General features: G+C 36.9%; 1 protein-coding gene across 1 annotated transcript in view; it reads right to left on the bottom strand.

Moving 5' to 3' along the window:
* CD28 (CD28 molecule) overlaps positions 1-18,182 on the bottom strand; it is a 45,197-nt gene extending 27,015 nt beyond the window's left edge. The window contains exon 1 of the mRNA XM_072617352.1: positions 17,745-18,182. Coding sequence (XP_072473453.1) covers positions 17,745-17,799 — 55 coding nt within the window. The 5' untranslated portion in view covers positions 17,800-18,182. The remainder of the gene's footprint in view (positions 1-17,744) is intronic.
* Between the last annotated feature and the right edge of the window lie 553 nt (positions 18,183-18,735).

Here is an 18,735-nt window from a genome sequence, read left to right as displayed (position 1 = left end):
AGTCTATGCTTATCTCACCACTGATTTTGTTTGTCTGCTGACATTCTTTATGAACAAGAACAAACTTCCTTGAGCTTTAGTTTCCTCATCTGTAAAACAAGGGAGTTGAGCTCTATGTTCTCTGGATCTGTGATCTTATCATCCTAAATGTTATCTCTTTAAACTTGGAGCATCTTTATAGGTTGTCCAGATCTTTTGGGACCCTGATAGCATCATGACTTTCATCTCTGTCCTTTTAAGCAGCTTACAGATTTAAAGGTCATCTGGACTAACCTTCTTAATTTATAAACAAGGCAACTGAGTCCCAGAAAGCAAGATATCCAAAGTCACACTGGTAGTAAGTAGCAGAACAGTAAGGGTGGGGGAGAACTAGCTAGATAATAGTTCAAATAAATTATATATATATTATATATATATGCATATATATATATATATATATATATATATATATATATATATATATATGTTTTAGTGGGCTACAAAGTCAATGAATCAGCAGTGTGACATAATGACCAAAAAAAAACCTGATACAATCTCAGCCTGCGTTAATAGATGAATGATATCCAAAACAAGTGATAGTCCTACCATACTCTGCCCTTGACCCACCACAAGTAAAGAATTGTATTCAGCTCTTCCCCTAAGTTCTTCCTTTCTTCAATATCTTGCCTTTTCCTTATCCCTTTTTAAGCTCCATCCCATAAGCTGTCTTCCCCCTTTAGAATGTAAGCTCTTTGAGGACAGGAGCTTTCTCTTTTTGCTTGCATTTGTATGCCTAGAATTTAGCAAGTGCTTAATATGTGCTGGTTGTTATGAAGTCATGGCTGACTTTTCGTGAGACCATTTGGGTTTGTGGTAAAGGATGCTAGAGTGGCTTACTGTTTCCTTCAACTCATTTTACAGATGAAGTAACTGAGGGAAACAGTTAAGTGATTTGCCCAGGGTCACATGGCTAATAAGTGTCTGAGGCTAGATTTGAACTCAGGAAGATGAATCTTTCTGACTCCAGACCTGACATTTTATCCACTGTACCATCTAACTACCTGGAAGAAATATTGAGGAAATAGAAACAGTAAGATGTGGCGACTCATTGGACATATAGGATAACGGAAAATGATTACAATTACACACCTAGGAGAATGGAATGGTGCCTCCAATAGAGTGAGTTTTGGGGATAAGAGGATGACTTCTGTTTTGGATGTGTTGAGTTGAGTTGAGTTGAGATGCCTCCCAGACATAAGTAGAAAAGCCAAGATTTGAACTTCATCTCACAATGTATCTAATATCCCTCTAGTCATTGTAACTTAATTAGTGTCTTCTTAATAATCCTATTGTAAAAGACTTTAAACAGAAGACTTCCATGACATTATGATAAAGTGTTAAGGAAGACAAGACAGCTGCAACTCAATCCAAGAGCAAGGCCCTGCAAAAACAGAAATGTCCATCTTGTCTTTGTCCCTGGCTCCCTTCCCCATTTGAGATTTTTCACCACCTTCAATCTCCAGCTACCTATTCTATATCCTATCACCCCTTACTCTCAACTAGCTATTAAATTTCTCCTAAAACATAAATTGACAAAAAGCTGTGTGTTATCCTCCCAAGTATATTTACATATGAATAAAGAATTGTTGAAAGCTGAAAAGCCTTCCAGACTTGAATTAAATTGAATTTAATTGATTCACACCTATTTATGATTTTCAAGTATATGTTTTATTAATAGTAAACAAATAATAATGATAATAAATTTTAAAATACTTCAGTTCAATCAATAAATTACTGCTGACAATAGAAAAATAAAAACGTTTCATAAGCAAATTTATTAACTGATGCTACCTATTTATGGATATCGGTCTGAGTGCTGGTCTTGATTTCTCCAAGTACCTGGCACACATAAACAGAAGTACTACCATACAGAATAATGCACATCCTTATTAAAAAAAAAAAATGAATATGTGGAATGGCAAGCAAAGCAGGATCTTTTGCTGTTTTTGTTTTAGTATAACCAAGTACCTCTGACTGAATCTTGTCTTTGATTGAATTAATCTAGAGTCTTTACTTAGAAACAATGTATGTATTTGCATTATTATTTTAATGCGATTAGAGAAGATCTTCCCCACCCATTAATGGGCCTACCCATTAAGGGGAGTTTGATTAGGGAAGATTTGTAAAGGCCCACACTTTTTGTTAATGAGTCACTGGTTCCCAGGGATTGTGATGCCCTCTGGCTCTGAAAAGTGTATAAAGACTCTGAGGTGGGGTTTTACTTTGGGGCTTACCCACTGGAAGTGTTTGACTGGCCAGACAAGACTCTGGGCAGCCACTAAAGAGGCCCCCCTCTCCTGGCTTTGAAAAGCCAAATGTTGGTGCCTCTCTCTCTGGTAACTATGTACATATGTAATGGTCAGACAGTTGGATCTGTCTGTTGATCTGTGATGTATGTATTGTTTATGGTCAGAGAGTTGGAAGCCCTGTCTATTGGTCTTTATTTCTCTGTATTTTCCCTGAAGTTCTGGGTGCTGACTTTTTCCCCTGAACTAAGTCAATGATACATGTGCGTCATTAAAGTGATTGTTGACCCCTCAAAAGTTGCTTTCCTTTTAGAAAAGCAAATCAAAGGGCCTATACAACAGGCCCTCCTGTGTACGTTCGGGTCTTTGCTGTTACAACAGCCTCTTCCAGCTATCATAAGTAACTCAGAGGTTAAACACTTCAAGAAATAAAAAATTCATTTCCACGTTCCCCTTCACATCTGCTAGCCTACTTGGTTTCAATTCCATGGCACAAAATGACCCTGGTGCTAGGGAGCCCTCCCCTTTCCCAAGTGCCTTTTGTTGTGTTGTCTCCCCTCTTTAGACTATAAGCTTTTTGAGGGCAGGAGCTGCCTTTCTTTTAGTAATTTTATCCCTGGTGCTTAGCACAATGCCTGACACATAATAAATGCTAAATAAATGTTTATTGGATTGGATATTTTGGATCTACACAGCAAATATTAATTGAAGAGATATTAAAAATTAACAATATTCAACCTACCACAGATTGTAAGCCCTTTGAGAGCAGGGAACATTTTGTTTTTCTTTTTACTAACACCATTTGCTGCACATAGTAGGTACTTAATAAATGCTTTTTGAATTCCATCAAACTTAGCAAGAATTATTCCTTGGTAGCCTATGACATCTGTCCTAAATTCATTTATTCATTCATTCAACAAGTCCATGATGTATATCTACAATGTGCAAGGCAATTTTCTGAGAGTTATGAAAATATAATTGGTACTGTCTATACCTTCAAGAAATTCATAAGTTAGTAGAGGACATAAGATGTGTACATGAACAACTACAGAACAAAGCATTATTGTAGAAGTTGTCAAGAGAGTGGTACAAAGTAGCATAAAAATTCAGAGGAAGAATGGATCTATCCTAGCAGGAGTATCAGGGAATGCTGCATGGAGGCAGGAGCATAAGATCTGAGCTTTAACAGATAGATGCCATGGAGGAAAAGTATTCCAAACTGAGAGAACAGCAAGAAAAAAGGTATGAAGGGGAGAAAAATGTAAAAAAAAAATTCAAGAATGGTAGGCTCTCTCATTTGGCTAGATTGTAGGAGTCCTATAGGTTTGTTTCAGAACATAGAGGATACTGAAGTGCTTGGCAAAGCATTTTGGATTTTATTTAATATGGTGTTACAAGGCAAGGAAGCCTTAAAAAAAATAACAGGGAAAAATAACAATCAAAGTGATACATTAGGAAGATTTATTTGCTGATGGTGTACAGAATGGATTGAGGTATGAGATAGAAGTAATTAGGGACATGAGTTAGGAAGCTAGCAGAATCAGTCAGTGATGGGGTAATAATAGCCTGATCTAGGATGAGCAAAGGTATTTAAATGGGGAAGGTATTTAAATGGTCAAAATGCAAGATGTCACCATCCTCATGACTTCAGATCTATACTGCACAGTAGTGTAATGCAATGATGATGGCATTCTGACCAGTTTAAATGTCACTCAAAACATAAAACAAATCAAAACCAAGTGAAATGTGAATCAACTCAATTACCAGGTCTACAATTTCCCTTAGATCTCCTAAAGGCTAGGAAGACAAATAAAGCAGGAAAATATGACAGATTACATTGATGTGTTGAAATATACTTCCATGGTCAAAGGATATGAAGAGGCAATTTCAGATGAAGAAATTAAAGCTATAGTCATATGAAAAAATGCTCTAAATCACTATGGATTAGAGAAAAGCAAATAAAAACAACTCTGAGGTACCACATCACACCTATCAATTTGGATAACATGACAAAACAGGAAAATGATAAATGTTGGAGAAGATATGGGAAAATTGGGACACCAATTAGTTGTTGGTGGAGTTGTGAACTGATTCAACCATTCTGGAGAGTCATTTGGAACTATGCCCAAAGGGTTATAAAAATGTGCAAACCCTTTGACCCAGCAATACCACTCTTAGGGGTATATTCCAAAGAGATCATAAAAAATGGTATAAGAACCCACATGTACAAAAATATTTATAGCAGTTCTTTTCATTGTGGCCAAGAACTGGAAATTGAGGGGATGCCCATCAGTTGGGGAATGGCTGAACAAGTCATGGTAGATGAATGTAATGGAATGCTATTGTGCTGTAAGAAATGATGAACAGGAAGACTTCAGAAAAACCTGGACTTATATGAAATGATGCTGAGTGAAGGGAGCAGAACTAGGTGAACAACCACAGTGTGTGATGAACTTTGATAGATTTAGCTCTTCTCAGCAATGCAAAGATCTGAAACAATTCCAAAAGACTCATGATGGAAAATGCCATCCACATCCAGAGAAAGAACTATGGAGTCTGAATGCAGATGGAAGCATATTATTTGCTCTCTTTTTTTGTTTTGTTTTTTTCTTTCTCATAGTTTCTCCCATTCATTCTAATTCTTCTATACAACATGTCTAATATGAAAATATGTTTAATAAGAATGTATATGGAGAGCCTCTAATCAGATTGCCTGCTATCTTGGGAAGGCAGAGGGGAGGGAGGTGGAGAAAATTTAAAACTTATGGAAGTGAGTGTTGAAAACTAAAAATAAAGAAATTTATTTTAAAAAAATAAATAAATAAAAAATTTCCCCTACCATGGGGAAGTCATTTAACCTCCCTGGGCCTCAGTTTCCTCATCTATAAAAATGAGGGGGTGGCACTAGATGGACTTCCCTCCAGCTCAAGTTAATGTACCCCAAAGGGTACATATTCCTAACTCCAAGGAACCCCTCCTAAAGAGCAAATTCTGTTTGTGATATAGGCTATTTGCAGTCCAAAGGGTGGGTTCCCAAGGCTTAAACCCCAACACACATATAAACACACACACACACATACACACACACACACACACACACACACACACACACAAATGATCATGATAATTCATTCAACAGAGGGACTTCTGAATCCTATTGAATGTTCTGATGAAGCATATTTTATGAATCTAATTCTCATAGCTTTTGATTCACTGTAATTAAGTTCTGCAAACTGACCTGCTGTGACCTGTTTCCTCAGCAATAAAGCAGAGAATTTTTTTTTCTCATAGAACTCCTTTGCCCTCAGGTCAACCATAATAAGCTCCCTCAGCACCCTTTGTCTCTATAGATCTGCCTCTACAGCTCTCCCTTTCTCCTTCCCATGAGTCTCAGAGGAAGAACTCTAGCTCCTCTAATGCTAATCCCCTCCATCTGTGCCCTCCCTGGCTACTCTCTCCTTTTTGAAACTTTCCTCTCTTGGCTTTGGTGATAACATCCTGTAATTATTCTCCTCTTCCCTTTCCATCATATCTTTTCTGTTTCCTTCACTGGCCCCTTCTCCTCAGCCCCTCCCTGAATTATAGCTTCATCTCAAAGTTCAGCCTTCAGACCTGGCTTACTTCACATTCTCTCAGATTTTTAACCTGATCTCATGATTTCTGCAATCACTTCCACACAGAAGGCTCCCAAATCCACAATTGGATTTGGACTTCCAGGCTGTCAACATTTCCAACAGGAATCTTTTCATCCCTTCAAAATCTATATCTTCTTAACAATCTCATCGATTGCTCCTCAAATCACTGCCAATCCATAATGTCACCTATTGAAAACCCTGAAGCCATCTTTAATGCCTTCTTCTCCTTCCCCATCAAGTGCTATTATATCTCCCTTTGGAATAGCTTTCAAATCCATCCCTTTTTATTCTCATGTCTACCATCTTAGCCCTAATCAATGAGAGGCAACAATCTTGTGAAGGACTAGGGATCAGTAGAGCTAGGTTTGAGTCTCAGTTCCCACACTTCCTGTGACTACAGCAAAGTCACTTAATGTTTTTCAGCCGTTCTTCATCTGTAAATTCAAGATAATAGTACTTGAGCTAAATACTACACAGGTTTATTGTAAGGAAAGCAGTTTATGAACCTTAAAACACAATATTCTTATGACAATTTCACATCTGGATTTTTATTGAAGTTGATTAATTGGTATCCCTGTATCCAATATCCTTCCCCATGAGTCCATTCTGTACCACATTGCCACATCTAATCTTCCTAAAGGACCAGTTTCAATGTGTCCCATCGATGCTCAAAAACTTTCAATGGGTTCTCATTGCTTACAGAATCAGTTCTGGCCTTCTCAAACTGATATCCAAGGCCTACATAATTTGACCTTATACTCTATGGTCATCCACATCTCCAAATACTCACCAACATAAATTCACCATTCCAAAGCATACCTTGTTCTTTATTCCAGCCAATTTGGCTCCTCCCTATGTCAAGAGCACGTTGGTTTTACTCTCCCCCTCATTTCTGGGCTCATGCTGTTTCTAGACATCCCTCCTTTATGACTACCTAAATCCTATATTGGGATTCTGTTTGTCTGAGCACATCCAGACCAGAATACCCTGACTCATATTCGACTCTCTTTAAACTACTATGACATTTAGGGTCTAAACCACCAACTTTGGTATTCAATCATATATTACCTTATAATGTTATTCTGGCAGCTAGGTAGTACAGTGCAGAAAATTCCAAGCCTGAAGTCAAGAAGACTTATCTTCCTGAGTTCAAATCCAGCCTCAGACACTTACTAGTCATGCGACTCTAGGCAAGTCACTCAACCCTGTTTGCCTCTGTTTCCTCATCTGAAAAATGAGCTGGAGAAGGAAATGGCAAACTACTCCAGTATCTTTGCTAAGAAAACATTTCAGCTGTTGACTGCATGTATGCCCTACATCAGCAATGAAATTGTAAGACCTTTAAGGGAAGCAGCTATCACTTTGAGACAACTCAGCATCACAAATAGAATGCTAGCCTCAGAATTAGGAGTAAGTTTAGTCCCAGGCTTTGATACTTACTATGTGTCTATGGGTGGGTAAACTGCTTAACCTCCCTAAGCCTCAGTTTTCTCATCTACAAAGTGGTATAGTAAAATCTGTAAGTTCTTCACAAGGCTGTTGTGAATCTCAAATGAGATCATGTACATACAATGTTATTATGATTACACATTCTATTTTTTGTACACCTTCTATAGTGCTTAGCAACATGCTAAGTAAATAATAATAATGTCATTACTGAATATAATAATAGCTAATATTTACATAATGCTTATTATGTGTCAAGCACTGTGCTAAGAGTTTTGCAATTACTATCTCATTTGATCCTTACTGCAGCCCTGGGAAGTGGGTGCTCTTATTACCCCCATTTTACAGATGAGGAAACTGAGGCAGAGATTAAGTGATTTGCCCAGGGTCACACAGCTACAGCCAAATTTGAACTCTGTTCTTCCTAACTCCAAGCCCAACACTTTATTCACTGTACCATCTAGTTACACTAAGTAACCATAGCTCAATGAATACTCTATTAAATGAAATACAATTTTTTTTTTTGAGGAACCACTGATGTCAAACAATTGAAGTATTAAATTGTAGAAAAATCCATTAGGAGTCAAGGGAAAAGAGAACTTCTGGGTACTAGAAAAGATGTGAAGGCTTTAACACAATATATAGAAAGGAAGAAAGTGATCACTAAGAGGTAACAAGAATTTATCAAGAACACATGGGCCAGGCCAACTTCATTTCTATTTTTTTCCCAACATTACTAAGCTGGTAGGTAGGAGAAGTATCCAAAACATTGTAAGCCTGGATTTTAGCAAAGCCTTGACAATGTTGGCCATGATATCTTTGTGGAAGGGTAGCCATATTAAGACTTCTATAGGATTATAGATTTAGAGCAGAAAATGATCTTGGAAGTCAATGACTCCAACCTTTTCATTTTAATGAGATAAGATACGATACGATATGAAACCTGAGTTAGAGAGATTAAGGTTCTTCCTCAGGGTCACACAGTTATTAAATGTATGAGGCAGGTCTTGAACTCAGGTCTTCCTGACTCCACGTCCAGCACTCTACCCACTGAGTCACCTAGCTTCCTTTCTTGGCCCCACTTGTGGCTAGCACTCTCTTCTTTCTAAAATTACCTTATGTCTACTTATCTGTGTACGTGTTGTATATCCACCCAGTTGAATGTAAGCTCCCTGAAGGTAGTAATAGTTTCTTTTTTTCTTTACAATCCCAGTACCTAGAATAGTGCCTTTTCAAGCATAAGCACATGATAAACACACAAGAATAATTCATGTTCTTGGACAAGATGGAGAAATGTTTACTGGATAAGTTGGATTCAGAACCAGTTGAATGAACATACCTAAAGATTTGTAACTAATAGATCAGTGTCAACCAAGAGAGAACTCTCTAACTGAATACTAGAGATTCTGTTCTCATCCCCATTCTGTTCAAAGTTTTATCAATTTTTTGGCAGAATATGAAGGAACTGATGAAATGTTTAACAAGTTTGGTGATAACACAAAGCTAAAATGGTAAATGACACAACCAGGATTCAAAAACCTCTCTGCAGGCTAAAAGGATGAGCTCAATCGAATAAACTTTTCAACTTTACATGTCAATTACTACACTTTTGGTAACAAACAAAAAAAAAACTTCACAAGCACAGGATGGAAGACATGTGACTAAATACTGTTTGTTGTTTTAAAAAAAGTTGGGGGAAGGAGTTTTTAGCAGAATGTAAATTCAATATGAGTCAATAATGTGACATGGCATCTAAAAAAAGTATGATCCTAAGGTGAATAACAAGAACACATTGTCCAGAATAAGGGAGTCCTACTGAAATTTTCCACAGCTGAAAAGTTGTTTTCATTTCTGAATGCCATGTATTAAGAAGCACTTGTCAAACTGTAAGAGGTCCAGGAAAGGGTAAATAAGATGGTTAGGAGAAGTGAAACCAAATCACAGAATGATCATTTGAAGGAACTGGGAATGTCTTGCCTAGAAAAGCTCTCCAGGCCATGCCTAAGAGTTATGTAATTATCTTCAAATATGTGAAGGATGATCATGTGATGACAAGTTCTGTGTGGCCCCAGAGAGCAAAACTTGGAACAGTGAGTGAAAGAAGCAGAAAGATAGATTTTGACTCAATAGAATAATAAAAAAAAAATCCTGAAAGTTAGAGCCGTTCGTACATAGAATGACTCATCTTGGCTGGGAGGTCTTCAAGTAGAATCTGAATGACCACTTGTCAGGAATCTTGTAGCAGGAATTGATGTAAAGTATGTTATACTAATGGGCCTTACCCAAATCTTAGATTCTATAAGCCTATGCCAGAGGTTCTTAATCTGAGGTCCTTGAATATGGGTTTGTTTTATTTGACAGCTGTATTTCAATATAATTGGCTCCCTTTGCAATCCCATGTAATTTTAAGCATTTAAATCTAAGAAGGTTCCATAGTTTTCATCAAACTGACAAAGGGGTCTGTGACACAAAAGCATGCTAAGAACCCTTGATCTCTACTGAGCCTGGAAGGATAAGCAGAAATGAAAGTAGAGAGAATGACAAATGAAGAGAAATGCTAGAAAAGATGATCATGGTCTATGTGTGGGAGAGATTGGGGATTGGATTGCCTGGTGCAGAAGGATTTTGTAGGAGGGAGAAAAAGGCATGTCATTGGATAGGTAAGGGAAACTCAGTCATCAGGAGTAAGGCATCACAGGAAACTACACCGTTATCATTTTATGGCAACATCCTCAGGAAAAAAAAATGAAATTACTTCCTAATTGCTAGAATCATGGAGGTATACTATTGAACATATAACCCCAAAAAGGTAAATGACAGAAATAAAAGTCCATATATAATAAAATAAGCATGGCAATAATTTTTATAGTAACACAAAGCTGAAAAGAAAATGGTAGCCCATCATTGGGGAATGGCTAAGAATAATGTAATGGAATCTTATTGAACCACAAGAATGACAAAAATTAGGAATTCAGACAAACATAGGAAGACTTGCATGAATGATGCAGAGTAACGAAAAAATGAAACCAAGAAAACAATATAAAGACTACAACACGGTAAATTAAAGTGATATTGAAAAGAAGCTCAACTCAGAGTAAGTTCCATGAGTGACCTTTGTTACACAGAATTCTTGGGTAGAGGGGAAGTGAGGAATGCAGCATACATTTTCAAGTTTGGCTGCTGGTTTTTGTGTTTTTGGAGGTAGAGAAGGAGGGAAGGGCAGAATATAGAGGAAAATTTCTGAGATGTAAAAATGGCAGTGATAAAACATCATAGCAAAATAATAAAATAAGAGTAATACTGGATGATCTCTAGGGTTCTTTTCAATCCTAAAACTATGATTCTTTGGTCCTAAAATAAACATTTCTAGAAAAGGTGGAGCATTCACTTCTCCTCCTTCCTCTTCCACTTCTCCTTTCCCTTCCCCTTCCCCTTCTTCTTCTTTTTTTCTTTCTCCTTCTCCTTCTCCTTCTCCTTCTCCTCCTCCTCCTCTTCTTCTCCTCCTTCTTCTCCTTCTTCTCCTTCCTCTTCTTTCTCCTTTTTCTTCTTCTTTCTCATTTTCTTCTTTCTTCTTCTTTTTCTTTTTTGTCTTCATTTCCTCCTTGTTCCAATAAATAAGAAAACTGCAAGGGAATTTCCTTGAGGGCAGGGAACTTGGTGTCTTGTGTACCTCAATACCCTTCACAATCCCTTCTAACTCTTAATCTACGATCCAAAGAAACACATGAACTAGCCCAAAACCTTAAAAAGAAGACCTACAATAAGGACTGTGGTGAAGTGTAGAGACATTGGAAGCCAGGAGATCCTATTGGTCCCATAGCAGCCCTTCATCGACCTTGTGCTAACTTTGGAGGAGGGCCAAAGTAAGGAGGATCTTTGCAGTAACGGTAGCTTTCTCTGCTACCTTCTTTTCCTCTTATATTATGTGGAGTCGGACACTTGGAATGGATTTCACAGGCATTTTATCTCCTCCTTGCTTAGGATTAGAAATGCTGGGGTTGGATTAAATTTCTTTGCCCCTCACTAGCAACACTGAAATAAGGAAGAAAATGTCATCCCGCTCAGAACTGTCAAATTCAGTCACAATGGTGTTCCTTCACTTAATCGGGCAGGTATGACCCAACAAGGAAAAAAACATACTCTTCTACCTTCTGAACCAAAGGAAAACATTACTCATGCAGCTAAAGAGCTATATAAGGGACTCTATATCATAGTTAGGCGGTGGTTCATAAGGGAAATTCAATTCCTGTAATTATGCTAACCTTGCATACTGAATCAACTATGGCTGACTATACCCTTACACTGTAGCTACTGATACCATCAGTACATTAGAAGATGTTGTCCAAGCTAGCATTGTAACTCTGGGTGAAGTAAGTGCTCAAGAGAAATCACCTGTTTGTTCTACCATCATGAATAGACCCCAGGCAAGCTCAAACAGTAAGTGGATGGTTCTTGACAAAGCCTATATCAAGAAGCCACTAACACTACTTGCCTGTAAGTTCTTGAACCTGAGATGATGATCAAGTCAATGATAACAGTGATGAGGATGATGAAGTAGGGAAAAATTATAATGGGAATGAAGGAGGAAAGAAAGAAAGAAAGAAAGAAAGAAAGAAAGAAAGAAAGAAAGAAAGAAAGAAAGAAAGAAAGAAAGAAAGAAAGAAAGAGAAAGGAAGGAAGGAAGAAAGGGAGAAAGAAAGGGAGAAAGAAAGGGAGAAAGGGAGAAAGAAAGGGAGAAAGAAAAAAAGAGAGAAAGAAAGAAAGAACATCACTATGACCTTATAGCTGATCATTCAGCAGAGAAAAACAGAATATACAAATTCCCATGGTACAATATGGAGACCCAATTGGTAAGTATATGTGATCTAAGCTATAGAATATCAAGACCAGAAAAATCAAGTCTAAGGTCATACAAGGCATAATCAGTCTAACCATCCTTACATGGTTTTATCATGCCAGCCTCTGATGATGTAGTATTTTGAGTATTCACAACTTCAGAAATGAGAAAAAAGAGAATCTGCCCTTCCCAGTCACTCTATGCAGGGATTCAATTGCATTACCAAGTACAGGTATCCTACAGAATATCTGAAATGGAAAATGGAATCAATTCACAGAGTACCACATTATATTACTCACCAAGGTACCAGATGATGGTGAAGGCCAGAGAAAGGATTAATGGTATATTGGCACCTCAGAGAGGAAGTGTAATAGTGTAGAAAACCTATTGAACTTGAAATCAGATGTCTAGGGGTCAAATGCTGTCTCTGTCACTTATCAGCTGTGTGAATTCAGGCAAATCCAAACCTAGGTTTCCTTGTACCTTCCATACCTCCCTCACAAGGTGATTGTGAGGATCTAATGAGATCATGGTTGTGAACAGAGTTTTGTAAACTATAAAGTACTGCAGAAATGCTCATTATTGTAGTAATCAGAGGGAGCCACAATGGGAGAAAAGAAACTCTTAAATCCTTCAATTCTGTGTTCCTGGAATGAAAGCCAGGGTTTTGCAAAAGTATCCATGAAATGGTTAATGACATAAAGAAAGGCTGCCAAGACATAGGATAGATCCTCTATGGAGCACTTAAGGAAAGACATAAGGGTAAGTAGTAACCATGGTTGGGTCACAGTTTGGATGGGTGTGACTGAGCCTTCACGTCAATGAAATTATAAATCCATCAAAGTATCAAAGTAGTATTACAGAAGACCTCAAACTAACTCATCATCAACCTTTTCCAATAACAGGGGAGCAATGCGTACTTTGTGTACAAAACCAAAGATTTGAATTTAGAAGAATATCAAGAATAAGGAAATTCTCCAAACAAAAAGCAAGAAAAGTTTTTAAAAGTTGGAAGAAGGAGAGAATATTGAATATATTTTTCTTAAATCCAGACGCATGTGCGGGAACTTGTGCAAGGGTGCCATATCTTTCTCTAAGAATAATAGCAGCCCCTGGGCATAAACATTGCCAACTATGCTTCTTCAGGTTGGTTTTTGTCCTAAGGAAGACTAAAATGGATTATCTAAGTCTTCTCATAATTTGATGTCTCTCTTCTATCAAATCAATAACTCTTTTTTTTATTTGGGTATGTTGCAGAGGATAATCTTAAAATGGAATTTTTCTAAGGGATGTTAATAACAAAAAAAACCCTTTTAGTAATCTAATGTCATCACATGTTCTTCTTGCCACTTTTGATCACTCACAAGTCTCATTAAGAAGGGATAATCATGTCTCCAAGACACAACATGTCATAGTAGATAGAGAGCCAGCCTTAGGATCAGTAAGACTCACATACCAGTACTATCCGATTCACACAAATTCTATAGCCATAGTTAAGCTGCTCAACCTGTTCAGATGTATTGCCAGTCTGTGTTAGTGGAAAGATTTTCAACACTGGGAGGTCCCTATCCCACTGAAATCACAGGTTTACTCCTCCCCATGTATCTATAGCTCATATACAAAGTAATTTTACATATATATATATGTTGTGTGTGTGTACATATATATATGTTGTATGTATATATATATATATATATATATATATATATACAACAAAAAAATCCAGCATGATAAATCTCAATTGCAACTTCATAATGATAATAGTTCTACGCCCATGAAACCAACTAGAAATGCTAAAAAGGAAAGTATATTGTTAGTGTACTAGTGAATGGATCAAGGGTAAGGTACTAGGGACTTTTTTTTCTTTGCATAAAATGATTAAGTCAGAATTGAAATCAGATCATAAATTCACTCCTATTCTAATGTTTATTTAACAATAAATAGTTCTATTCATAATGCTGATATTAATTCCATAATCCTTAACAATGAGTGTTTTTAAAATTATTCTTTTAAACAGGAAATACATGCTTACTAGTTTTATGGTGTTATGGTATAAATGAATTTAATTCCTTAGGCAATGTCCATAAAATAGCAAAAATATCTGGCTAGTTCACTCCATTCAATGAAAAAATTCAATCTATTTGTTTTTTAAAAAATCAACCAAATTGCAAATATATATATATGTATGTATGTATGTATGTACTTATGTATATCATTCAGACAATTGATTATTGACTACATTTTTCACTGTTTATCTTAACCTTTTGGTGCCGACTATAGTCTCATAGCAGGAGAGTTAGCTCTACGCAGGGATTGCTATTGACTCCAAAAGGGCCACTACTCAGTAGCAAAGTAAAAATAAAAGCCTTTAAGTCAGCTTGTTTCCCTGTTTGTGCTAAGTTAAATGAAGATAGTTTTCTAATTTTTGTGCCTGTTAAAAAAGAGAGAACCATTTAAAGTGACATGGCTTCATGGAGGAAACAATGCCATTCTGATTGCTTATTTGTTGAAGTTCAGAGAGAAACACTTGAAGAAGAAAAAAAAAGCCCAACCAGTATTTTTATTGCCTTATAAGCTAGAGAGTTGCGTTACTGAAATATAACCAATAGTGGTCTCAAAGTACAGTCTTTTCACTTTACCACACATTATGTAAAGACTACTGTAACCAATCACATGCAATTGCCTCTTTATGTATCTGCTGACTTGATACTTTTCTAAGTGTTAGTTCTCGCATTCCAAGTTCTGCAACATCTCCCCTGGTAGCTTCCCATTAGACAAGCTAAATAATTGCCTAATTCTAGTAGGTTCATAAATTTATCAATGGAATTTAGTCATTTGTGAAGAGAAAGTACAACCGAAATTAACCCAACCTTTCCTTGCTAGCAAATACAAATCCTTTCACAGAATCTCAAGAAAAATGAAGACTTATAGGGATTGTTATTAAACCTTCCCCATATGCTCCAAAGACTTTAATTCATGCTGTAATCTAAAATGATGATAATAAAAGTGATAATGCAGACAATAAGGATGTCAACAATGACCAGGATGAGAATTCAAGGAGCATCAGAGAAGCACGTGGAGGAAGAGAGTAGTTTTCACCATATTACAAATAAGAAACTACTAAGAAAAACCAGAATAAAGAATGCCATTTATCAAAGTAATATCTGGTCTAAAAACAGATTGATCACATGGCAAGTGTGAGGGACAATCACATACAGCCTATGTGCTTCAACAGTGTTCTTATAATATCAAGAGAAAGCAAGGAAGTCTGCTAGAATGTTGTGTGGCCCCTCTATAGCACATTGATAGAATTTGAATTTGGACAAGTCATCCAAGATGGGCAGGCATAGATGTGTTTGCCATCTGAATCATTGGAAGGAATGTCAACATTAATGATATCATAGATGCATTTAAGCTTTAGAGTAAAATGAATAACTGATATTTACATGGCACTTTAAGGTTTGTAAAGTATTAGAGAGATAGATAGACAGACAGACAGAGAGATAGATAGAGACGTATGTATATATGTAGGCACAGATGGATATTATCTATGAAAATATTACACTCCTCCAGAAACAGTCATTTCTGCAGCTGCAAACAGCATTTGCTAATATACGTTACTGATGCAGCTACTGTTTCTAATAGTTCTGGGGAGGAAGTAAAGGGTTGTCATTCAATATTAAATAGCCATTCAATCACTAACAGACACTTTTTTTAATTTTTAAGAGAGTCTGGTGAATATTTTGGAAAAATACCAATGTTTAAGAAATTTTGATTATCCTGAGGTAGAAAACAAAGACTTGTGGCACAAATACTAGTTTTTGAACAATTGTCACTCATATAAATTTTTAAAATGAAGAAAGAATAGTAACCACTCACATTTATACAGTGCTTGAAGAATTGCTATTCACTTCACATATCTCATTTGATGTTCACAACAACCTAATAAAGTAGACACAATTGTGCCCATTTCACATATGAGGACATTGAGGCTCAGAGATATTCATTAACACTAATTTCTCAGGTTATGTAACTAGTATCAGTTCCTTCCAACTCGAAATGGTGTTCTAAACACCATTCTAATATTTTCTGGCAGCTGTTTTTTAAGCAGTGTTTCTGATATTTAAATTGTGTCTAAACACCAGTTTGAAATGCTTTGAAGACAGGATAAGACTTCTTTTCCATTCCTCACAATCTTTTCTTTTCTAAGAAAGAAAATTCCCACAGGAAGAAACTTGATTCTGAACACTAGAATTTTACCGCAACAATTGTAACAGTGAAAAGAATACTGATCATTGTGAGGTCTCCATTAGCAATGTAAGATTCCCCAAATAATGAGTTAAGGTGCAGTCCAATGCTATCTACTCTGGCCAATTGGCTTTTGGGAGGGTTTTGGTTTTTTATTTTTGATGGTTTCAACAGGGACTTTCCACATGGTCCCAGAGTCCGTAGGATTAGGCCCATACCCCAACATTTTGGCATGCAATTTTGTACATGTCTGTGCATCAAAAAATAGTCATGTCTAAGAGTGCAAATACTAGAATTTGCCCATGCATGAGATAAAAAATTACAACCACTTATTAACCCAAAGAAATGCTATTCAAAGGGAGAAAAGATGAAGTCATGTCTCTGTATAGTAAATAAGTAGGTAAAGAGAAAAGGACATGAGATGGAATAAAGATTTATATAGACTCTGTGTTAAGCACTATGCTAAGAGCTTTTTACAAATATTATCTCATTTGATATAAGTGGATTTTTTTTAAGAGGCTACTTAAGAGATTGACGTTTACATTCATATTTACCCCCCCAAAACATTCACGTTCAGTCCATGTCATTCAGTCCAATTATTGAGTAGGATAGAAAGGGAATAAGCATTTATTAAGAGCCTACTATGTGCCCTGTAAGCCATTCTAATTCTGGTAATAGGGGACAGAGCCAATTGCTACCTTCTGGGGCTTTGTGAGACATTATTTGATTCATGGTATATCTGAATTCACTAAATTATGAGCCATGATCTAATAGGATTCTACTCTATTCTCAAGGAGGTATTGGAGAAAAACAGAATACAACTGGGGAATTTTAGTTGAAGAAAGCTACTTTGGAAGAGTAATAAAAGAAAAAAGAATTTTTAAAAAGGAGTTTAAATTAAAAGCATTTATACTTGTATCAGATAACTTCATCATCTGGGGAATTTGCAGGATTTGTCTTAACACTAATGCAATTATGATAAGTCCTACCTTGCAGTATTTTCCTTGAGTAAACTTTAATTCCAAATGTCAAGGTGGGAGGGGGAGTGGAAATCCTACTACGTTAAGTAATTTTTCTTTTTAAAATGAAATTAACTGGGAAAGTTATGACAAGAATATTTTGGTCAAAATCATCACATAGTCCCAGGATCAAAAAGCTTTTCATCAACAATGTCTAATTAGGGATAGTTATTCAAGTTTCCTAAGGCTGTGTTACCTGAAACTCAACAGAAATAAGGCCTTGAAACAAGCCATCAAAAGATATATGCACAGGATTCAAATCAAAATGCTTTACCTGTTACTTGAACTGAAGGGAAGAAACTGAGGACCAGAAGCACCTTGCGGATCATGGTAGCGTTGAGCTGAAAGCTGTGGCCTCCTCTTTTCACAAAGAGCTGTGAGACAGGCCAGTTTGCCTATGGAGGCAAACCAGTTCGACGAGGGAGGCACACTAGTTCACTTAGAGAGGCAAACCAATTCGATGAGGGAGGCAGACTAGTTCGACGAAGGAGGCAAACCAGTTCAACGAGGGAGGCAGGCTAGTTTGCTAGTTTGCCGAGCGAGGCAACCTAGTGAAATCTCACTGGCTCTCACATCCACATTCTCTACTTTTGTTTCCTCAGGGTAGATAATATAAAAAAGGACTCAACCACAGGCAGATGTAGAAATATCTCAAACAGGAAACTGTATTATTTTGATGACTTTAGTCTTTTTTGTCTATTCACTTCAAAAGAACAACAGTCATCACTAGAGAAAGATTCCTATGTGTCCTTAAAGTGGTTTCTGGCAAAAACTGTAAAAAGGTCGGTGCTGGACTTTCAAAGGAAAGTTAGGGGTAGACACAGAAGAGTCAGCTAGAGCAGATGTTCTTACCATTTCTAGTATCATGGGTCTTCTACTGATAAGAACCATTGCACTAGAGGAAGAAGGAAAGGAGCATGACCTGGAAGGGAGAATTGGATTGTTCCACAGTAGAGAGAATATTCTAAGATGGCACTGTGGTCCTAGAATATAAAGACAAAAACAAAAACCAATACTTACCATCAAGAAACATTCAATTAAAGGTAAACAATACGTGTATAGGCTGCCTAAGAAAGGGGTAACTACATAGGATTTCTGACAATGAAAAGGGATAAAAATGGATACTATGGGGAAAATCTAAAGGGCATGGAGTTGGTTAGAAGAAAAGGCTAACAGGCAAATTGATGGACAGGGTTAGTCTGAACGTGGCCTTTGAGCTTCATGGTGGGTGTTGCCCCAGTGACTACTTTAGTAATGGGGTATGA

The sequence above is a fragment of the Notamacropus eugenii genome, chromosome 6 (assembly GCF_028372415.1).
Source record: "Notamacropus eugenii isolate mMacEug1 chromosome 6, mMacEug1.pri_v2, whole genome shotgun sequence".
NCBI classification, from domain to species: Eukaryota; Metazoa; Chordata; class Mammalia; order Diprotodontia; family Macropodidae; genus Notamacropus; species Notamacropus eugenii.
The sequence above is the reverse complement of the archived record's forward strand: the minus strand, read 5'-3'. Positions and strand labels throughout refer to the sequence as shown.